At 39.0% G+C, this 23,831-nt stretch overlaps 1 protein-coding gene across 3 annotated transcripts; it reads right to left on the reverse strand.

Annotated features, from left to right (window-relative positions):
- Nucleotides 1-327: 327 nt before the first annotated feature.
- Nucleotides 328-23,566, reverse strand: RHAG (Rh associated glycoprotein). Of its 3 annotated transcripts, none has more exons than XM_024766155.1 (10): nt 23,382-23,566; nt 12,838-13,021; nt 12,143-12,293; nt 10,280-10,427; nt 9,924-10,090; nt 7,699-7,836; nt 7,031-7,152; nt 2,829-2,902; nt 2,545-2,618; nt 328-1,522 (listed from the first exon to the last, which is right to left on the reverse strand). In XM_024766155.1, the coding sequence occupies exons 1-10, from the start codon at nt 23,542-23,544 to the stop codon at nt 1,487-1,489; spliced, it is 1,257 nt and encodes a 418-aa protein (XP_024621923.1). In that variant the 5' UTR covers nt 23,545-23,566; the 3' UTR covers nt 328-1,486. The 3 variants fall into 3 exon arrangements, with proteins under 3 accessions (XP_024621923.1, XP_024621922.1, XP_024621921.1); XM_024766154.1 differs by having other exon boundaries at nt 328-1,530; XM_024766153.1 differs by lacking the exon at nt 328-1,522 and having other exon boundaries at nt 2,452-2,618.
- Between the last annotated feature and the right edge of the window lie 265 nt (nt 23,567-23,831).

The raw sequence follows: 23,831 nt of genomic DNA on the forward strand, positions 1-23,831 counted from the left end.
AGCATCTAGAAACTGAAGTCCTGTTAATTATGGCAGGGCCTCACTGATACTTAAGCGCATCCTGGCAAGAGACCAGGACTCCAGAGATAGAAGAAAAATCTTCAGCGTTAACAGAGAGAAAAAATTTTATGTTATTTCCCTAGAAATGGTTTTATATGACTATGTCAGTTACCTTTTTCTAAAACTGAGTTCTTCAAAACGTACCCTATAACATGAGACATTAACTTGATTTTTTTAGTAGTGAATACATAGTAACAACTTATTTGAACTGAGTATGGACTAAGTATGAGGAATGTGTGTGTATGTGTGTGTAATGTGTGTGTTTGTTACTAAAATGAATTCTAACCACCAAAGAAAAAAGACAAATGCTTTATTGTATAATAAGATTTAATCCACTGAAATTTTGTACAAAACAGACATTGGTCAGATAGCATTTGAGCTCTTATTGCAAATAGTAAACATGCAAAGGAAGTTAAGCATAAGAATATTCAAACTGTGAATGAAACATGTTGCCTGCCATATCAGTAAACAAAGGATGTTGCAGCCATTAGCCACTACCTCCTTTCTTGAGGGTGAACCCTGAAGGAGCTCAGGATGCAAACAGCAGGATGCCCACAGGCTACTGGCCCCAGATAGCTGAGGTGCGCAGCCCAGACTCTTGCATCTTCCCATACATAGAAAAGTGCCAAATTCATTAACTTGAGATGTCTGGTTGTTTTTAATTAACAGTAATCTTTTGATGTTCTGACTACTTGGTCTTTGTTGCAAAACTCCTGTATATCCTGGTTCCTCCCTTACCTCTTCCAAGCAGTCCGTCAGAACTCTCTGAGAGGCTGTCTCCCGGGCTTATGTCCTCAGAAAGTCTACCAAATAGAACACGATTCTCAACTTTTAGGTTGTGCATTTTTTTTTAGCCGACAAAACAAAGACATAACATTACTAACTAGACCATTTTTAGAATCAAGAGAGCTCAGTCAAAAAACAATCATATTACTGCTTTACATACGTACGTTTCTTTCTTATTTCTTATATAGATTTCTTACATAAATTATTGTTTCATTGGCTTCGGTTTTATAATCTTTGGGATTGAAGACATAGTATGTACATTAAGACATGATTAGAAAATGTTGGTTTCTTTGTAAATTTTCCTCTATGTGGAAAAAAAAAAGATACAAGAAAATACATGGAATGTTCACCCTGTACCTACCCACTGGCAAGAGTAATCTGGGAGTCCTGAATAGAATCCATTTGACCATCTGTTGTATGTCACATTTCTTCAATCAAACGATCATTGATGCCAAGAGACAGCACCAGATTATGTTAAAACATTTTCACACTGGACATTTGGGGCTCAGGATCTGTCCATTCTGGTCCATATTCTCACTGGATGCTGCCATCTTATTTCAAGTCTAGGCAATGGGCAAAGAGGCGGAGGCACAGGAATGGTTTTTAGGCTTCAGGTTCTAACTGGTTGCGGTTGCCACGTTCATGGAAATGACTGAACACGTCCAGTTCTGTCCTCCTAGGGACCTTAAAAAAAAGAAAAGATTAGGGCACTTTTTTATTTTTTTTTTTTTTTCGGTGCGAAAATGTTCCTCTGGGGGATTTAAAAAAAAAAAAAAAATTGGGGGTTTTTTTTTTTTTTTTTTTTTTTTTGCGGTACGTGGGCCTCTCACTGTTGTGGCCTCTCCTGTTGTGGAGCGCAGGCTCCTGATGCGCAGGCTCAGCGGCCATGGCTCACGGGTCCAGCCGCTCTGCGGCATGTGGGATCTTCCCGGACCGGGGCACGAACCCGCATCCCCTGCATCGGCAGGCGGACTCTCAACCACTGCGCCACCAGGGAAGCCCAGGGCACTTTTGATAGTTTCTTTCACTGGGCTTGTCAGAGGTTAGTATCACAACAAAGATTTTCTGTAATTATTATTCAAGCTTAGAAAAAACTGGAAATAAAAATTGTTTGAGTTGGGAAAGAATAATAAAACAAAAATATTTATCCCGCCCACCCTGACTACATTCGCTTTCCCAAACCTGTTCTCTTTGGAAATCCCATGGAACACATCCAAATATCTATCAGTCTTAAGCTTTGCAGGAAATAATTTGGGAGAAAATGTCAATGAAATAAAGAGGTAGAAACTGCAGGATGGAAAGAAGCTGTTGTTTTGTTAGTCCTAGAACCTCTTGTGTACTCACTGAAATTCTTCAACCTTGGTGCTCCACCTGTTTCGTCAACTTTTATATGTGGGGTAAAATCTCACACCACTGCCCAGGATTCTTACAGTTTTATGAGGAGCTTTTTTATTGCCCTCGGAGGAGTGCAAGGGCACTTGCCAACTAAAGTCTGTCTTTTCTTCATCTAGTTTCTGCTTTGGAAAATATCATAGCTTCTGATTTTATCTTTCTGGGCACATTTTCTCAATTTCTCTCTATAAATAGGGAGTTCAACCAATTTCATCATGGGGGTGCCACACAGACATCTAGACATGAGGTGAGCAAAACTTTCCCTAGTGTAGTCATCATGTACGTCCTTAGAACACTATATAGTACCTCCCAATAAACAGAATCATCATAGCAGTCCTGGTCAGCTGGTTGTCCCCAGATAGGTATCTTTAGAATCAAACCTGTGAAAGTGGGGAGAAAATAAGTCATGTTATGATGCTGAAGAGGAAAATCAACTTGCAAAGTAATTAAAATACTGTTGTAAAGTCATCCCCTTGAGCTTACATGATTACTGTCAGAAGTTTAGAAAAACTTTAAATTTACCAATATTTATTATCATCTATTATGCTGAGAGCATGAGATATAAACATATGTTTACTTTTTATGCTCACCTGTGACTAGCCCTCCAACAAGTGCTGTTCCGATGGAAGAACCTAGCGCAGCTGCCTGCATGGCCATGGCAGACCTAGGAGGCCAAAAAAATTCCATTGTTTTTCCAAGCCAGCAAACAAAGCTCATCTCCTGAGGGCATGCATGCCTGCCCCTTCCAGGCCAGAGTGCATCATTACATACCAGCAAACAAACATTTGTTACAAGTTTTCTTTTATCTCATATATTTATTTTCTTTGAAACTCTTGATCAACGTTCACAAATTCTTATAAGCACTTAAACAGGAACTACCTTTTTCTTCAGGAATGATGAAAAGATCTTCCTCAGATTCAATATATATGTGTTAGCACACGGTATTTGTTTTTCTCTTTCTGACTTACTTCACTCTGTATGACAGACTCTAGGTCCATCCACCTCACTACGAATAACTCAATTTCATTTCTTTTTATGGCTGAGTAATATTCCATTGTACATATGTGCCACATCTTCTTTATCCATCCATCTGCCAATGGACACTTAGGTTGCTTCCATGTCCTGGCAATTGTAAATAGTGCTGCAATGAGCATTGCAGTACATGACTCTTTTTGAATTATGGTTTTCTCAGGGTATATGTCCAGTAGTGGGATTGCTGGGTCATATGATAGTTCTATTTTTAGTTTTTTAAGGAACCTCCGTATTGTTCTCCATAGTGGCTGTAGAGAATGGACTTGAGGACATGGGGAGGGAGAAGGATGAGCTGGGATGAAGTGAGAGAGTGGCATGGACATATATACACTAGCAAATGTAAAATAGATAGCTAGAGGGAAGCAGCCCCATAGCACAGGGAGATCGGCTCGGTGCTTTGTGACCACCTAGAGGAGTGGGATAGGTAGGGCGGGAGGGAGACGCAAGAGGGAGGGAATATGGGGATATATGTATACATATAGCTGATTCACTTTGTTATATAGCAGAAACTAACACAACAATATAAAAGAATTATACTCCAATAAAGACTTTAAAAAAAAAAGAGATCTTCCTTAGAGGGTTTAGTATTTTCTAAAAATGTGGTACGAGGTTCTGATTCATTCAACAACTACTTATTGGGTACTTGCTTTGTGCCAGCTTCCCTTCTAGGCACTGAGGATGGAGCAATATACAAAACAAATGTGAGCAGCCATCTCTCCTTACTTCATCCCCCCAGAAACAATTGTGATGAAATAAAAAATCAGAAAAGCTAATTTTACCAGGTATTGTAGGGACAACTCACTGAAAATATTAAAGTGCATCTATATCTTAGAAGTAGTTACCTTAAAATTTAATGAGTGAAAAATTCCTTATAATTTGGGGAATAGAAGAATGTGATAAAAAGCTATAGAAATGCATAAGGGTGTCAAATGAACTAGGAGTGTGGGAATCTCCTTAGCACAGTGCCTCACTCTTAACAGGCAATTAACAAATAGTTGAGTTATTGCAGGAAAGCAAACCATTGAACTAGGAGAATGTGTGGTTTCTTCCTCATCCTTCAGGGAGAAGAATGTACTTAACTCAGATTCCTTTCTTTCTCTTTATCTGAAGGGTTTATGATTTTTTTTCTACTAAAGAAAAATTTGTACGAGTAATATATGATCATTGTAAAAATTTCAAAACCACTAATTAAGAAGGGAAAAAGTTTAATTTCCCTCCAATCTTATCAGTATAAACATGTAAAATATAAGCAAGTATTTTTATAAAAATGCAATCATGTCATGATACTGATTTTCCCATTAAATCTTAATGTTTTTTCATGTCAGTAAATGTAGATCTGGGTCATAACTTTAATTACTAGAGTATCACACTGTACAGATATACTGTAATTATAGTTCTATAGGTTGGGTATTTAGGTTGCTTCTGATGTTTCATATTTTTAAATATGCTGTGAGAATATATCCTCTTAGGAATATGCTTATGGACTTGTCCAATAATTTCCCTAAAATAAAACCTATCTAGAAATGGGATTATCAGTAAAGGTTTATATTCTTCTTAAGGGCTGTTCCAAATAGGACCTTGTATAATTTATATCCCCATGTTTCCACTTTAGCCACCATTCAATATTATAATTTAGGGGCTTCCCTGGTGGCGCAGTGGTTGAGAGTCCGCCTGCCGATGCAGGGGACACAGGTTCGTTCCCTGGTCTGGGAAGATCCCACATGCCGCGGAGCGGCTGGGCCCGTGAGCCATGGCCACTGAGCCTGCGCGTCCGGAGCCTGTGCTCCGCAACGGGAGGGGCCACAACAGCGAGAGGCCCGCGTACCGCAAAAAAAAAAAAATATTATAATTTATTAAATCTTTATCAATTTGATAACTGAAAAATGGATCATTTGTTTTAATTTGCATTTCTTTGATTACTAGCAAGGTTGAATATTTAATATGTGTTTAACTCATCTGATTTTCTTCTTTTGTAAGCTGCCTGTTAATTTTACCAGCATCTGCCAAGATCTTTTACAAGGTATTAAAAGATGTTTTTGATGAAAGTTATTCCATGATAAAATAGGCTTGGAAAACACAGAGTTAGACAAAATTAACAGCACTGTTAGAGTAAAGCTGCCATAACTTGAAAAAATGTCCCTTAAGTATATTAACTTCTCCTTGTTCTATGCTTACCAAGAAACCCGATTTGCATTGTAATATTCTGAATAGACACATGTGAGTAAATAGATTTGGCTCTTGTACAAATGTATTTTATCTGCTGTGTGAAATATGTGTGAATTTTACCCACACATGTGAATGGGCCTTCCAAGGCTTGCCCCTCTCAACGCCTCCTGAGTAAATTAAGAAGTTGCTAAACCTGTATACCCAAGGATTGGACTCTTAACCATGAAACCTACCCCAAATCTGGCCACCCAGCAAGACCCAGCCTTTGAGGGCCAGACAGACAAGTTTTATCGCATCTATGGAACTGATCCAGGCATGATGCTCAAGAATTCCTCTATTTCTAATCCTGAGACACCTCTTAAGTGTGTGTGCAGAACGTTTACACACTATAATACTTAGGAGTTGAACTATTTATCTCAAACTTTTGTCATGCTTGATTTGCATTAAAATACATCAGTGTTTGGTCTCAACACTCTGTTGGGTCCTGGAAAGAACTAAAAGAAGATGTGATATTTCTGGGGTTGTCCTCCAAATTTACAAAAGTAGTAAAAAAAATAATAATAATAAAACAACAGAAGAAATGGGTCACCTATACACATGAAGAGGAAGCAAATTGTCTATTCAGTAGAAAATATGATGAAGCAAGTTTTTCAAATATTTATCATTACTGGTCTTAACATGGTAATATTTTAATCTGCTAAAATGGAAGAGAAACACTTTCTTTTCATATTATATAACTCCAGCCAGTGGACTTGTTGAGACATCATCAAACACATTCACCTTTTCCTCATGTTTTCAATCAAAAATTGAGCATTTTGATTCCTCCTTCCTTACTCCCTGAGTGATCTGAACTCTACAATTTTCCTAGCTGTTTTGCATGGATGACATTCATATCAAATTGTTCCAATCTTGTTGCATAAAATTACAACTGATGGCTTATGGCATCACTTCCATTCTCCTAAATTTGACTGATGGCTGTTCTTTCTCTGGCCACTTGGGGAAGAATCTAAGTCTGTTAGAGCCTAGAAGGGATTTCAGAGAATAAATAGTACAAGTCTCTCATTTTACAGATGAGAAAACTTAGAACCAGAAATGCTGAGTGACTTGTCAAAAGCCACTTAACTAGGTAGCAAAGTTGGAACCATATGCCAGTCTTTCTGATTCCCCAGATCCAAATGCTCTCCACATTATGCTAACTCATCCTTCTTTGTGTGGATTGGATGCAAAGGTTGCCAGTTCATCATATATGCTCCATATGCTTGATTTTGGTAGGACCAAGTAAAAGAGTAAGCCTACTGTAATCTGAATGTGATGATCAAATTGTCCTATCTGCAATGAGACAGTTGCCTATGATAGAGAAATTTAAATAAACACGTTAATTAAACAAAAAAAAAATTAATAATGCTAGTTAAGAAACATCTTCCAATACAATTCTTTTATCTTGGTTGTGTCTCTTTGGCTTCAATAAGAACAGTACTTACGAACTGTGGTCTGGACTGCTAAAGAAAAAGCTCTCTCATCACTGGGTTTCTCTAAGAATAAGAGAAAACAGCACTTGACCTTGGGGAACAGGAAAACCCATTCTTTCACTCACGTGTCAGCTGTCTCCAAGGCTATGAACACAATGCTGGCGAGGCCTCCAATCACACCAGGTAAGCCGTGTAGGTTATGGACCCCACACGTATCGTGGATCCTCAGTTTAGTAGTGAAAAATGGCTAAAATTGTAAAAAGAGGAAGCTTTATTATTTTGTTAGCTATAGAGAGCTGTGTGACTGAAGTCAATGACCATGCAGGAAAATTTTTATCTGCAGGCCAGTTCCCCATCTTTATCTGACACCTGCTTACATCAAAGAATCTGAATACACTGGTGGCAAAACTGCTCATTTCAGTCTTAGGTAGATAGATTTGAAGGTGAGTGACTTTAACTCCTACTCATTCTTACCTACTGATGGTATCCTAAATCCCATGAATAGGGCTCAGAGTCCTTAATTATACAAAACAAACATCAACAACCACAAAACCTTTAATGGAACTGCCCTGAGGAAAGCAATACAAGTATGTTCAGTCCATACTGTTATAAGTAACTGATATAAACAAAAGAAAGCAAGAAAGAGTAGAAACCACTGGAACACTGACATGTTGAATGACCCAAGGAGAGGTGCTTAGGAAAGGACTTTTCGTAGCTTTTCTCTGCTGGTGGGATGCGAGAAGAAGATGGGGCAGATCCAAAGTTTGACTCAGAGTGTCTTGTTAATACTTACAGTCAGAAACTTGAACCCAAACACGGAGACCACTCCTGCAATGCTCCCAATGATCATAGCATAGTATGGGGTATTTGCCATGTCTGCAGTAGTGCCCATAGCCACTCCTCCAGCAAGGGTTGCATTCTGAATGTGAACCTGTGTAGGGCACAGAAATGTGAGTGAGGTGAGAGGAAGGAGGAGGAGTTCAGAAGGACTGTAGCAATCGTGGGTTCAGTGGATTCCATACACCACACATTCTTCAGTTGGGAGGGTTATGGATTCGTTCTTTTTTTTTTAATATTTTTGGGGAATGGACTTTTTATTTATTTTTAAAATTTTTATTTATTTGATTGCGCTCAGCCTTACTTGCGGCAGGCAGTCTCCTTAGTTGCGACTCAAGGGCTCCTTAATTGTGGCATGTGAACTCTTAGTTGCGGCATGCATGTGGGATCTAGTTCTCTGACCAGGGATCAAACCCAGGCCCCCTGCACTGGGATCATGGCGTCTTAACCACTGTGCCACCAGGGAAGTCCCAGGATTCCTTTTTAAGAAGAAGGTCCTTTGTAATTTCAGAAGGCGTTTCTTCCCAGCAGTTGACACTTGGTATCCTTGCTGTAGGGTTCTTTGGTCATGCATGAGAGATCAGGTTAGTAAGACCAGTGTGGAGAGGGATGTGAGGAAATCAAAAGAAGTTGTAGTAGGAGGGTGGGAATATACAGCAGTTATTCTGGCAGTGTTCTGCCTCTTTATGCAGCTTTGGAATGCATTTGTGGTTACCGTGAACTGAAAGAAGCCTGTGGCCACTGTGTGCTTTTGCAGAGTCCATGATATTCCCATAATCAAAGAGGGGATTTAGAGACATTGAAATGTACACATTACACATCAAAGAAAACAGCTTTTGCAAGTGTCACTCTTCTGAGAACATTTGAGGGTGGAGGAAAGAGTAACCAGTTTCCATTTACCAGAATTCCTCAGAAAAATCATATTCTGATTGTTCTGCCAGAGGAAGACAGGTTATCAGTGCTTTTGAAAGAGAACCACTGAGCTGTACATGTACGATTGCTTCTTTTTATTGTTTTCAGTTTTTTCTCATGAAACAATTTGTAGAGAACAGAAATACATGTCCTTAGCTATGCTTAGAAATATTTTAGTGGGACTTCCCTGGTGGTGCAGTGGTTAAGAATCCACCTGCCAATGCAGGGGACACGGGTTCAAGCCCTGATCTGGGAAGATCCCACATGCCGTGGAGCAACTAAGCCCGTGCGCCACAACTACTGAGCCTGTGCTCTAGAGCCTGCGAGCCCAACTACTGAGCCCGTGTGCTACGACTAGTGAAACGCCTCGAGCCCATGCTCTGCAACAAGAGAAGCCACTGCAATGAGAAGTCTGTGCACTGCAATGAAGAGTAGCCCCCGCTCGAGGCAACTAGAGAAAGCCCGCACGCAGCAACGAAGACCCAACGCAGCCAAGATAAATAAATTAATTTTTAAAAATTTTGAAAAACAAAGTAATATTTTGGTACAATATCTTTTTTCTCCCTCAGCTCAGAAAGGAAGAGTGGCTGATCTGAGGATTATTCCTTCACTGATATTTCTTTAAGCTCTTAGTCAAGAAACTCAAAAGACTATTTTGGGGGAGATATAAAAAAAGTTTGATTTTGAAATAACTTTAGACATGTAGCAGTTAAAAAAATATTGCAGAAGGTTTCCATATATACCACACCCAGTTTTCCCCAATGTTAACGTCTTACATCACTGTAGAACTAGGAAATTAGCATTGGTGTAATATTATTAAATACCTTTTTGAATTTCACCAGTATCCCCACTGATATCCCTTTTCTTTTCCAGAATCCTATTCAAGATCCCACATTACATTTAGTTGTTATTTCTTTGAGAGAAATATCTGCTGTTAGAAAGTCAACTTGCATTCCCCCACTCTCTTTTTTTACTCTTGTAGAAATTCCTGTTTCTAAGAAAGATTTTCTAAGAACTTGGGGACAGTTAGCTCTATCATTAAAGAAATATGCTTCAGATCTTTCATTTTTGCATAATTATATTCCCTACTAGATTTGCCAGAGTACACATTTGAAGAATAAAGGAATGTTATTTTCAGATTATTCTCCAAGGTCTGCAGTGTTGTGATTTGTTTGGGCAGCTCAGCAGTGATGCAGAAGTGAACTGGTCATAAGAGCAGCCATCAGGGTTGCTTAGCGAAAGTTCCATGGGGGTTAACATGGCACTTACCATATGGAGCTTGCCTCGGCTGTCAAGAAGGCTGGAGCATGCATAGGCTGTAACCACGCTGGCGGCAAGAGAGAAGTATGTGTTTACGATGGCCATGTACTGGTTCTTTCCAGCATCAGCGATGGCCGAATTAAAGCTGGGCCAAAATACCCATAAAAAAAGAGTCCCTGTAGTAAATCACAAAAAGGGGTATTAGTTCTGAATATGGAAGGCAGTCCAGGGGAAGCCATTTGCCTTGGGCACTGACAAGATGTCTTTACTTTTATGCTTTGTTATCTAAGAGTTAGGAGAAAATAGGGGTATTCCCTTGCATCTGACCAAATAGACAAAAATCAGGCAAGTTCATCCCAACTCACCAATCATTGCAAACAAGTCCGAGTGGTACACAGACTCTTCATTGCGATGCCCTTCTTTCAGGCTTGATCGATATAAGATGCCTGCTACAGCCAAACCAAAGTAGGCCCCAAAGGCATGGATGGTCATTGATGCTCCAACATCAGAGGCCTGAGGGTGGCAAAACATTCATGTAAATAGAGGTGAAACTCACTATAGGAGGGAGGTCAATGAAAGAACTGCTTCATGGGTTAAAGAAAAAGAGATCAAGAAAGAGAAAAAATGTGTCAGAGAAAGGGAATAAAACAGGATCAGGAAAAACAAAAAAGTGCAAGCATTGGAGCCACACAGAACTGACTTTCAATCCTAGGTCAGGTACTTCTCTGATGTGACTTTAGTCAAATTACTCTACTTCTTTGAATCTCCAGTTCTGTAAAATGGGGAAATGTTACCCAGCTAATACAGTTTGTGGTAAGATTGAGCTGGGACCATATTTTTCAACTGTTAGGTCCTTAGTGGGCACTCAATACATTTTAGGTTACTTTTCCAGGTTAGGGAGATTCTCAGTGAAATATTATGCATTGCACTTGACACAAAACAAACATGATTTTTGCATTCACTTGACATTGCAGTAAAAGCTCACTTCATTGTAACTCAAAGACTTGAAGGTTCAAGAAGCTTCACCCTGCAATGATGATATGAAAACCAGCTGAGGGACTTCCCTGGCAGTCCAGTGGTTAAGACTCTGTGCTTCCACTGCAGGGGGCACGGGTTCGATCCCTGGTCTGGGAACTAAGATCCCACATGCTGCTCAGTGCCGCCACAAAAAAAAAAGAAAAAGAAAATGAGCTGAGGTCCAAGATTCACTTGAAGAAGCGCATTTTAGGTCCCTCTTCAGGACACAATGGATTTGATCCAGTTTTCTACATTTCTTGTCTCTAGATGGAAAGTTCAGTGTGCCAAACCCAAGGCATTGCTCTGTACTTATTAAAGTAGGAAAATGATACAAATTTATTAATTTATTTACATTTTCATGCTTGATAAACTCCTATATACCTTTCAGGTCCAGCTTAGCTGTCACTTCCTTGGACAATTCTTCCTTGATTCCACAGTCTAAGTTAGATCTTTTAGGTATACTCCTTCAGAGCCGCTCTATTTATTTTTTCAAAGCACGTGTTGCAATTTATAGTAATATTTTTGTGTATGTGTGCGTGATTCTATAGGTAGATGGTTGAATGTATGATCATTTGTTGGATGTCTGTCTCCCCCACTAGATTGTAAACCCTATGAAGACAGAGACCTTAACTATTTGTTTGTCACTGAATCACCAACACATGACACCTAGAAAGTTACCAAAAGTATTTGCTATTGAATTACATGTTCAATAGAGGCATAAATAAAATACTGGAGAGTGCCCAGAAATATTCTATTTATTTTCCTTGGGAGAATCAATGAGATTTTCACGGAGGAGAAGAAATTTCATCTAAGCTGTAATAAAAGGCTTTGAAAGAGCTATTCAATGAGTAGTTGAAATATAAATAGGAATTGATCATTGATAGAAAATGTATTTTAATAAAAAGAGTTGTAGAGCTAGAAAATTCTGGATTTGAATCCAGATTCAGGCAAGTAAGTCATTTAGCATCTGTGATCATCAGTTTTATTGTGTATAAATAGTAACATCATAATACCTACTTTACACTGTTGTGGTGATACTGCAATTAAATAATGTTTATAAAACTCCCGGTTTACAGTAGGCACTCAAATGATGACTATGAGTACTATTTGCTATGGTATCACTGTCACCAAGGTTTGTCCCTGAATATAGTGGGCATCCAATACATGTGTTGTGGTGTTCAAAGCTAGGTAAGTATCACTAGAACACTTACCCCAAATACCTCGACAACCAGATATTCATTGACAGCAAAGACAGCAATTTCTAAAATTGTCATGGTCAGCATTTGCATTGGACTTGTTTTTCCCAGGACAACTCCAAAAGAAATCAGAACTGCGGCTGTACTGAAGTCTGCATTTATCATGCTGAGGGAAGAAGAAAGAAGACATTGAAGAATAATGCACACCCCACATATATGAGTTGTAATGAACTACAGCATCACCCTGTCCAGAGTTCAAGGGCCCTCTCCCCACCTGTCCCCATCAGGTGCTTCTCCCAGGCCTACTTTTATCCTCTCCCACGTCCTTGCCCACCCCCACCTCCAATTAACATACAATCTTTAGTTGCTCTCACATTTCCTTTAACCTACCTGTTCTTTACCTCATTTAGGGTTTTACTTTAATAAGGTAAAGGAATAATTATTATTATTATTACCTTAATAAGGAAGGAATAATAATTTTATGGAAGGAGATTTCTCATACCCTTAAGGTCAAATCATAGTGGATATAGACATGAATGTATGGTCCAGCTCAGTTGAGCAAGGCATTGATTTAGATCCTTGGATCTCAACGATCTTCTATCATGGAAAGGAAACAATTTGCAAGCTAGTTCAGAGGCTGGCTGTCAAGAGACTAAGCAGAGAAACAATTGCTCTGAAAACACAATGGTTGGAAAATAAGGGGTGCTCACTTTTTGATTTCAATGTGGAATTTCTCTCCATGGCTCTGCAGGATCCCCTGTGCAATAGTGCCCCACTGGAGGCCCAGAGCAGCAATGAGTAGGTTGATGCCCATACTGCTGAAGCCATATTTTCGCAAGAAGGTCATGAGGAAGCCAATCCCAGCAAATACCATAACATGCACATCTTGGAAGACTGCAAAAGAGCAGAGGAAAAAAAATCTGCATAAGGGGACCACTGAGAAAGTGTTACATCATAGCATATTCCATTTACTAAGTGCTACATTCTTTTCAGAAAACACTACAAAGAGAATGTTAACTGGGCTGCCAAAGGCTGGGTTCAAGTGACAGCTTGGTTACTTAGCAGCCAGGAGACCTTGGGCAAATTATTCAGTGTCTGAGCCTTTTCTTGGAAGACTATGCACTATCATACCAGTGTGTCTTTCATCCTCTCCCTGAAGAGTTTTCCATTACTTTCCACCTGAGGAAAACTTTGCAAAACATAGTGCAAGTATCACCCGCTCTTGCAGACTTTCCCAATATTACCAGGGAAAATTAATATTTCCTCTTGTCTTTTCCAAACCTCAGCTTTAGCATTTGTCACATTGCATTACCATTTATTTAGCACGTATCACACTGTAATAGTTATTTGGTGAGGTGTCCATTGCCTGCACTAGATTGTGAGTTTCCTGATTGAAGGGATTAGGGCATACTCATCCTTTGCTCCCCTGAATCTGTCATAAAAGCGTGCATATAGGAAAAGAGGCAACATTGACTAAATGAATGAGCTGCTGTCTTTATCTATCAAATGTGTATAATAGGACCAGCCCTGGAAATCTTACTAGATCATTATTCAAGTCATATGGGATAATGTCTTCATTAACACTTTCTAAGCCAACGGAAGGAAGGCTGTATCCTCTTGAGGAACAGATACTTGACTTGGTTCTGGAGATGTAGGCTGATATCCCCCAATTGTATAACGTGACTGTGAGACCTTGGGCAAGTCACTTATTCTCTGGGAGCTTCAGTGTTCTCATCTGCAATACTGCAAAAGCTATATTTCACATTTCCTGGGGCTGTAGGGAGTGCTGCCAGGTGACAGCTCTCCCTTCCCTCTGGGAAACACTCTTGTCTTATACAGATCACAGGCCTTCCCTTGGGGAGCCTGAGCGCAGTGACTGGTTGACATGTGCATCCCCTTGCCTCGGGAGAGGGCCACCTGAAGCTAGACAATCCCAGTCTCAGAGTTTCTGGTGGGGTCAGCTGAGGCTTCTCTCTCTGCCCAAACACTTCTGCTGCAGGTGTTGATCATAAGACACTCCCCAATAACCTTCTTTCAGGCTAATGTCGCTCTTAGAGTCTGTAGCACCTTCCCTTTGGGCTCCCCTCGTCTCTGTAGAACTGTCCTGACTCTCTCCCCAACACAGCTTGCATACTACATTTTTTTCAAACTTTTCAGATTAAATCCGATCAACTAATCTGTGGCAGTGATCACAAACCCGGAAGTGGATGAAGAGGCTGTCTTTCCAAAGATTCCCAGTATTTGAAAAGGGCTGGTCGGAGCTGTGGGGACTTACCCTACCATCTTACTCTGTGACAAATACCAGGACAGACAGAAGTTGGCATCATAGACTGAATTACGAGGTTCCTTTGGTGGTCTAGAAGCTAGTCTCACTTATATATGAGTGCTGTAAATGTAAGAGAATGAGAAAACCAGACCAAACTTGCTGATTCAGGTACACACAGTGTCATCATTCTTTCGACTCCATCCATGCAGTGAGCCTTTTGGTCATTTTATTTGTTGGTGCAACCTCCCAAGACAGTCAGTCTGAGGAGGGTGAAAAAGGAAAAAGATTTCTGAAGATTCCCTCTCATTAGCAGCTTTGAGGGAGGTCTCAGAGAGGAGAATGCTGCAGTCTTTTTTTTTTTCCTAGTGAGATAATGCCTATTGGCAATAATCTGACTTACACCCGCATTCTGGATGCCCACCCTCATCTCATATCTTTCCAGAGAACTTCAGAATTGGGATTTTACCTGACCTGCCAATGGGCAACTGTCAACTAACATCAACCTGTTTGATTTTGGAAATATAGGTGACCACATGCATTTATCTATTTTTACAGATTGTTTTACCACCATTTAAATTTTTTATATAAACATTTGATTTAGATCATAGACTAAGTTGGAGTGGAGCTCAGAGAGTATGCGTGACTTACTGTTTATGATTTTCCTAGACCTTTCTGCAACTCAGTTTTCTCCTCTTTAAAGAACAGTTTGGATTAGATGAAGCCCAAAGTCTCTCCTAGCTCTATAAGTTGTTTCATTTATTTTATTTTGTTTTTAGGTCAGGACTCTAAGATCCAGAGAAGTTAGGTGAGTTGTTTATAATCACAAAACTAAAATAAAAATAAGAACCCAGGCTTACTGTCTTCACTGTTTTTTTTTTATTACGCCAAGTTGTTTTTCTAAACGTTCTTGTTTAGAAAACTCTTTTTCCTCCTGTCATCAGCTGATTTTAAAGTGTGCAGTAACCAACTAATTTAAAAATTGTTTTAACTCATTTTTCAATGTCTCACACTGGGAGTAATAATTATTCAGATTCTATCCCCCTCTTCCTTTGTTGGAAAACCAGACGTTATATAGAGGGAGGAATTTCTTGTATTAACAGTGCTCCACTGTTTCCCACCCCTCCCCCAAATCTAATTCTTGTTACTGCTTTTCGCCACAAGGGGGCTTTAAGAACCTCATCTAAGAGAGCTTACAAAGTTGAGAAGGCTCTTGACAAATAATGATTCTGTATAAGGTATGGATAAAAAGGTTTATAAACAGGATTATGTATTGTCTTTCATCCTGCACTAGGAATTTTTTTTTGAGGGTGGGGACAAAGGAGAGGGTCATGAGTTTAGTTTTATGGTGCAAGACTCTGCCTTTAAAGGAATTAAGTATCCTCTTCATAGAAGGAAAAAGGGATTTCTTTAGTGATTGGAACTTTTGTGAAGTCTTCTGACAGGTTTTAAGGACTTCCAAGACTTGTCTAAATCAGATATTCTCAGTAGCAGGCAATTTTTTAAAATTGAAGTATAGTTGATTTACAATACTGTGTTACTTTCAGTATAAGGCATAGTGATTTGCCTTTTTTTTTTTTCCAGATTATGTTCCATTATAGGCTATTACAAGATATTGGATAACATTCCCTGTGCTATATAGTAAATCCTTCTTGCTTATTTACTTTATGTATAGTAGTTTATATCTGTTAATCCCATACTCTTAATTTGTCCATCGCTGTTCCCTTTCCCCTTTGGTAACCATAAGTTTGTTTTCTATGTCTGTGAGTCTGTATCTGTTTTGTATATAGATTCATTTGTATTATTTTTTAGATTCCACGTGTAAGTGATATCTTATTGTATTTGTCTGTCTCCGTCAATAGCAGGCAACTTTAGCCTCTAAAGTAAACTTGGCAACGTCTGGTATTTTTGTTCTATATTTTACTTCACATTTATCTTGGACTAGGGTATCTTTTAAGCCCTGATAACTCAATATCTTTGAAATGCAACTGATGATTCCAACTCTCCCTCTCCCACCACCAACCAACAGAAAAATGAAACAGAACCTTCTTTCTCCTCTATTTCCTGTATACGGGTGCTGCCTAGAATGTCCGCCCCATCCCACCTCCAACACTTTTTCTTTTTTGGCCATGCCACATGGCTTGTGGGATCTTACTTCCCTGACCAGGGATTGAACCCGGGGCCCTGGCAGTGAGAGTGCTGAGTCCTAACAACTGGACTGCCAGGGAATTCCCCTATACTCAACACTTCTTTACCTGACATACTTCTAGATGACCCTCAAGAACCAGATGCTCTGCACAGTGTCGCCGGGCACAGCTGTAAGATTTTGCACGTCCCTCTGGTTTTATTTCATTTGTTTATGTGCTTGTCTGTGCCCGTTTATCATCAATTTTTCTTTGTTTCAGTGTGTTATAATCTATTACCATCATACCATTATTATTTTTAATGCTCTATTTATCCCCAATTTGGCTAGCTGGTGCTCTTTCAAGTAGGATCTTGTGTTCTCTTGGCATGCCCCCATTAGTCTTTATACACTTGGCTTACCTTGAGCTTTCTTTGCCCTGACCTGGAATGAGCCTCTGAGTGGAAAACGGTAGTTAGAAGGCAAGATATGGGTTCTATTTGTGCTCATTGCTTCCAGTCCTTTTAAGTAAACAAAATGAGTCAACTCAAAGGCAGCATACAGGAGGCTGGTATCTTATTGTTAGATTATAAAACACAGCATGTTAATTCAAGCATTGTATCACTTAGGATCGCAGCAAACAATTTCCTAGGAATCATTTACCCTGCACTTTTTGTAACCTTTTGCCTGTCACGTATATCTAGATTTGCTGAATCTTTTGTAATAAATGAACTGAATGAGGAATTCCCTGGTGGTCCAGTGGTTAGAACTCGGTGCTTTCACTGCCCTGGCCTGGGTTCAATCCCTGGTCAGGGAACTAAGATCCTGCAAGCCGTGTGGTGCAGCCAAAATAAATAAATAAATAAATATATAAATGAACTGAATGATATCTGAATAAAATAGGAGCATATTCTTAAATTGGGATTTTAAAAATAAATCATCGTACTAATCTGTTGCTGGTATTGAAATTCATAAAATAATTTCTAGTGCTGTGTACATTCGTTGCCAGTTTACCTATATCTTCAGTAATTCTTCAAGTGTGATCTGCAGACATCTTGGGCATCTTGGAAACACTTTCAGGGAATCTGAGGTTAAAATTATTTTTATGATAATTCTAATTCAGGGTGTTATTTGACTTTTTCACTGTGTTGATATTTCCGCAGATGATGAAAAACAATGGTATAGAAAACTACTTGTACTTTAGCATGAAGGAAAGCAGTGGTACCAAACTGAATTAGTAGTCTGGTATTCTTCATGAAAAAAAAAAGCCAGTTTTACTTACAGATTCCTTGATGAATCAGTAAAAATTATTAATTGTAACTATTGACCCTCTCATACATGTCTTTACACGTAAAGCACTACTGAAACATGATGGTTGTCTCAGAAAAGAAAAAGCACGCTTGTTATTGTTTGAGTTATGAGCTGAGTGAGCAACTTTTCCACAGAACTCCATTTTTTGTTTTTTGGAAAAAAGATTGATATAAACTATGGTTTTTCAAATGGGTATTAACTTTTTCTGAAAAATGAACGAAGTGATGTTGTGATTTCAATGAAAAGAACTCACAGTATTTGTTGCCAGTAATACATTTTGAGTTTAAAAAAAAACCTTAGAATTCCACCAGAAACTAACACAACATTGTGAATCAACTATACTTAGTTAAATAAGAAGTAAATTAAAAAATTAGAAGTAAATTAAAAATTAGAATTTCAGAAAATTTATGTCTGCCACTACAAGCTTGTCAGCTTTCTGAAACTTCTTGGGGTTTCTGGTGAGATTGTTGGTGATATTAACAAGTATCCTTTTTTGATATTATATAATGAAATATGTCAACATTTGGAGTATCTGCATAACTGTGAATCAGTATTTTTCAAATGATCAGTGTAACAAGATCACACATGGGATCCATTCAAAGTTCAAGATAGACTAACGGGGGCTTCCCTGGTGGCACAGTGGTTGATTGTCCGCCTGCCGATACAGGGGACACGGGTTCGTGCCCCGGTCCGGGAGGATCCCACATGCCGCGGAGTGGCTGGGCCCGTGAGCCATGGCCGCTGAGCCTGAGCGTCTGGAGCCTGTGCTCCGCAACAGGAGAGGCCACAGCAGTGAAAGGCCCGCGTACTGAAAAAAAAAAACAAAAAAAAAAAACGACTAATGGATTCTAATGTTTAACAGAGGACATAAAGTTCATTGATGTGGTTTTAATGTCCTGTAGGCATTAAAGACCTTGTGTTTGTAGAATCTCTAGTAACATGTTAACAGCCTTCAAGGAGCCTTCTCCTTAAACTTTACTTTTCTCTAGTCTTGCTATGTGTTAGCAAGGATTAGTTGACAGTCACAGCCAAACGTCATTCCTTTAACAAATTATTTGCCTCAACAAACTGGCCAACACTTTGCTGGGTGCCATGAAGGCCAAAAACCATGGAGTGTATCTAATTCCTCAAATGAGTTTCTCTGAGGTCCATCATGACATGCAATGTGATATTCAGGTGTGTTGCCCACTTCCGTAGTTGTGCCCTGGGATGGGAGCAGATGCCAGGATTGTGTGATATCGCCCCTTTCTCTGCATTGCATAGTGAGGAATGCAAGAGAGGAGAGAGATGAATAAAATTATATCCTATTGAATTTATTTTAAATATAAATTAAGGTCCTACTTTATTTATTTGTGAAAAATTCATAGCTTTCACCACACTGCAACTGAGAACTGGTGAAAGTCCCTGTGAGCTTCTTAGGCAGGAAATGAGCCTCTTCTGTGCTTGAACCCCTGAACTTGGCACCGTCCATGGTGCTGGGTAGGTGCCCCCAAATATTTGTTGACCTGACTTGAACTTTGCTTCTTAGTGAGTGAATATTTAATAATCTTCTCTCCAGTGACTTATGCTATTGCATAAGTTTGATGTACATCAATTGTTTGAAATGTAGGAAAAAATATATAGGTATAATTAGTATAATTGTGTGGTTTCTAGGGCTGTTCTACAAAATATTTTAACCAGTGATAACATAGCTGAACTGGAAGATTAGTACTAACCAGAATTTTAGATCTTGGGAGCCACCTTACAGAAGAGAGAACTTTTAATTGTGTATAGACTTGAGTTACGGGGAGCATTTTGAATGAGTGAAGACTGCCTTCCATGTAAAATTTCACTTTGTGTTCTGTGTAATGCCCTTCTTCTGGGCCCCCAGGGACCTCTATTGCTTAAATTCTTCTTCCCTTATCCTGCCCCCTGCCTATGTCCTGGCTTCACTGCCCTTATAGTGAGGAAGATGTTGTGGTTTGTGTGTGTCTGTGTTGGCTGTTGATTGTTAATCATTATTATTATTGGCAACTGTGATTTGATGTTTCCCTTAAAGAAGTGAAAAAGAATCCTGCCCTAGATATCATTTTTTGATCCCTCTCTTGTTTTCATGTTTGATACAGCTGATATAACAGAAAATCCTTTTAGCGATACTTTCAAGTTATAGCCAGAATTTGACCGTTTCTCGGAACTTCCTCCATTATGACCTTGGTCCAGCCTACTTTCATATCTCTTCAGGATTACTAGATGGTTCTTGTAATATGACTTTCTAGTTGTTCCCTTTATCCCCTACAAACCCTTTTCTACGTAACATCCAGAAGAATGTTTTTAAAACTTAAATCATATCATACTCCTCCTGTCAAAGTCCTCCAATTGTTTATCAACTCAGAATAAAAACAGTTTGCTTACAACAGTCTACAAGGCTCTGTAGCACCCAAACTCTCACACTTCTGAGTTTGTTTTCCCTGCTTGCTCACTGCATATACTAAATACCCCAGGGCCTTTGCGCTTGCTGTTTCTTCCATATAAAATGTCCTTGTTCCGTTTCCATATAGCTTATTCTCTTGCCTCTTTTAGTTCTGTTTAATGTCACTTCGTATCAAAAAGACCTATCCAGACTCTACATTAACTGCCTTTCTCAATCAGATTTCTCATTTAAACCATGGAACAAGATAATGATTTAAGTAACTATTTTCTAGTTCTCTCAAAGATGGTACAGGATTGGTACCACTGTAGAAGCACAGAAGAGAAGTTAATTAATTGTATGCAGTGGATGCCTTGGGCTAGTAAGACTTAATTCATTCACATAACCCTGGTTGAGAAAGGCTGAAAGGATATCCCCCTTGTCCAGGTACATCTATTTTTTAAATATTGCTTTGTTTATTGCTGTGGCATTTTATTACCATGTGAGTGTGTGTGTGTTAGTGTATGGCTGTGTGCTGTGTATATGTATAACATACAAGCAAATATATACATGTATATATTTGCTTGTATTATACACAGAGATGCATATGTATATGCATATATATACACATGTACATATATGTATATATGTGTAAATGCTTTTCCCCTCCCAGCACAGTACATATGTGAATATGAATATATATATATACATATTGAATATATATCTATTCATATATATATGTGTGTGTGTGTGTGTGTGTGTGTGTATGGTCTGGGTTTCCCCATTGGAATGTAAACTTTATAATGAAATAGAGCAGGACCCTATGGTCCTCCCCCAATCCATGTTCTCCACCTGCCTTTTGTGGAAAAACTGTAGCCAAAGAATAAGTTTAATAGAAGTGAGAAAATGCAGAAGCAAAGAATAGCAGTCCAAAAAGACTAAATAATAATAGTTTAGTCATTAACCAAAGTCAAGGACCTTTAGTTCCTCCTCATGGGCTATAGATAATATCCTGAGCCACATGCTGTGAGCTGCCTTATAGACACTGAAACCCCGGCCAGGTGGAAGAAGTTAACTACATGAGGAACAGACTGTAGCCATGACATAAGCTGTCACAATTCTGAGAATTGGCCTCAACGAAATGGGAACAAACCAACCCTGGAACTGAAAACTAACAGTACTTAATCAATATGACACTGATCGTACCACTGATGACCAATATCAAGAGGACTGTCAGAGCTGACTGTGCTCTTTCTGCATGTAGCCCCCTCCCGCTGTCTATAAAAGCTCTTGCGCCCTGATTGTCGGGGGGCGGGGGGGAGTCGGCCTTTGGACAGGAGTCTGCCCTCCCCCTCAGCTGCAGCATCTATAATAAAGCAAACTTTCCTTTCCACCAAACTTGCTTCTTTATTGGCTTTTGAGCGGCGAGCAGCCAGACTCCACTTTCGGTAATAGCAAGGGCGTGGACTTTGCTTGTTTTGTTTGCTTTGCTTTATTTACTGCCTAGAGCCTAGGACCTCGAAGATTGCTTGACGAGAATTGGGAGCTAAATAGATATTTTCTTAATGCATCATAAAATGAATGAATTTCTATATTCCTTGCAAGCAGAGTATAAAGGTTATATGATTGCTAGGCAATTGAAGAAAATGACCATGTTTAGTAACTCTTCTCTCCAACTTGGCTTTTATCTCAAATTCTGAATTGAAGTTTTACCTATGAGTGTTGACACTGGAACTGAGAGAATTCAGCTTGAATTATGCAAATTACAAAGCTTTTAATCTCTTAAGATAACTTTATTTGAATAACACTAATCTTATATTTTTGGCATTTTGTTTCTATGCCATACTGCAGCTCTTCGTTTACACATTTGTACCGAACAGTGGAGTCTTACAATAAAGACATCTTACTTGTTTTATCTTTGAGTAAGTTTGCTGTAGCACATGCTTGGTACACAGTAAAAATGTTTACTGGATGAAGAAACGAAATGTACAAAAGCATACAGAGTTGAACAGAATTCTTTTCTGTTTTGGTGTTCTTGAACTTGCAAATTATAAAATTCTTTAATCAAGAACCCGTTTGGATATCTATGTAGTGTAAAAAGAACTAGATTTGGACCCTGAGTCTCTGACTTATGATCCTAACTCTGCCCTTAACTTGCGAATGTGCATTTTGGCAGAGTCGCTCGGCAGCTCTAGGTCACAGTTTCTACATGAGACTACTCCGCATTATACAAACTCCCTCAAAAATGTGTAGGAATGAGAGAACAAATGTCATATTTTCTTAAAAAAGCTTAGATATATGCTATAGAACTATAATAAATATCGCTACAAAAATAATTTAATAAATTAATAAAATTTAACACTTAATAAATAATAAATACTAAAATTATTTGTGCCTCACTGAATAAACAGTCTATATAACAAGATTATATCACAACCTCCCTCCCTGGTTAACAAGGTGATGAATATGCCTGGCTCATAGTAAGCAGTCAGTAAATGGTAGTTATTATTTTTATACTAAGTATTTTATAGCCTGCCTGTCCAAACTTGAAACTATATCCGTTCTTTCCTCCAGTTGCCATTCCCAGGGAAGGGTCCTGCTTTTAAAATATGTCAGGTGTTCACACGTTTCTTCTCATCTCAGAGGAACAAACGCTCTTCCTTTCAGAATATTATAAAGCCTTGAGTACATCATTTACATCCTATATCATCCTTAATACCCCTTCTTATACCTTAAGGCCCTTACATGAATTCCTTCTCAATATTCCATTTTGTTTCTACTCTTTCTCCTCCAAAGTTAACTTTGAGTCTTTTTTTTTGGGGGGGGGGATATTTTTATACCTTGCAGAACTAGTGATGAAGGGAAAAATAAGGTCATTTAGCAGCATGTAGGCAACACAAAACATCGATCAATTATTTACATTTTCAGCTTCTTGTTCTGATATTTTAATAAACACAGATTCTATCCAAACACATTAACTACAGAGACCAGATGCCCCAGCATAAACTTATAATAACCTTAGCACTCAGAACTATCACATAATTCTGTAAAGAGCTCCCATGTAGAGTGCTAGGGGTTACAGTATTCACAGACCTCACATTCTGAGAACGTAAAATGGGTCCACATTCTGAGAACCCAAAAATGTACAATAAGAAGCAGATTGCTTACTCACGAGGATACAGGTCCAGGTATCTGTCCACATCCACGGTAGGTGACTTGGTGCTGTTGGGCTGCTGGGAAACGTTCTGATCCATTTCATACTGAACAAATAATCCAAATAAAACAATCATGGCAACTTCCAGGCCAATGGCCATGAGAGGGAACGTGAACCTCATGTTTGTGGCAAAGGACAGAGGCACACTGAGGGCTTCGCGGTCTGTGGGAGGTTGATAAGGACAGAAGGGCTGCTCTGTGTGTGGAATTAGGCTGCATGCTCAAGGTACTCCAGTGACATTGCAAGAAAAAAAATGGGCGAGACTGGTGAAAACGCCCCATCCAGTGGAGTGAATTATGCTCTGTAATCAAACTGTTGTAAATGGTGGTTTGAAGAAAATACAATATAGATTGAAAGAAGCCAGCTGATGGAAATGATCTATTGCACACAAGTGTCTAGACTCTTTTT

This window comes from Neophocaena asiaeorientalis, unplaced genomic scaffold (assembly GCF_003031525.2).
Source record: "Neophocaena asiaeorientalis asiaeorientalis breed wild unplaced genomic scaffold, Neophocaena_asiaeorientalis_V1.1 scaffold46, whole genome shotgun sequence".
Classification (NCBI taxonomy): Eukaryota; Metazoa; Chordata; class Mammalia; order Artiodactyla; family Phocoenidae; genus Neophocaena; species Neophocaena asiaeorientalis.

Bases quoted from the DNA above. Each gene is read 5' to 3' on its own strand.
- RHAG (XM_024766153.1), bottom strand. From the start codon at position 23,544: ATGAGGTTCACGTTCCCTCTCATGGCCATTGGCCTGGAAGTTGCCATG. The intron at 12,294-12,837 runs GTGAGCACCCCT...TTCTTCCCTCAG, and splicing joins TTCCACATTGAAATCAAAAA to CATGATAAATGCAGACTTCA. The intron at 10,091-10,279 runs GTGAGTTGGGAT...GATTTACTACAG, and splicing joins GGACTTGTTTGCAATGATTG to GGACTCTTTTTTTATGGGTA.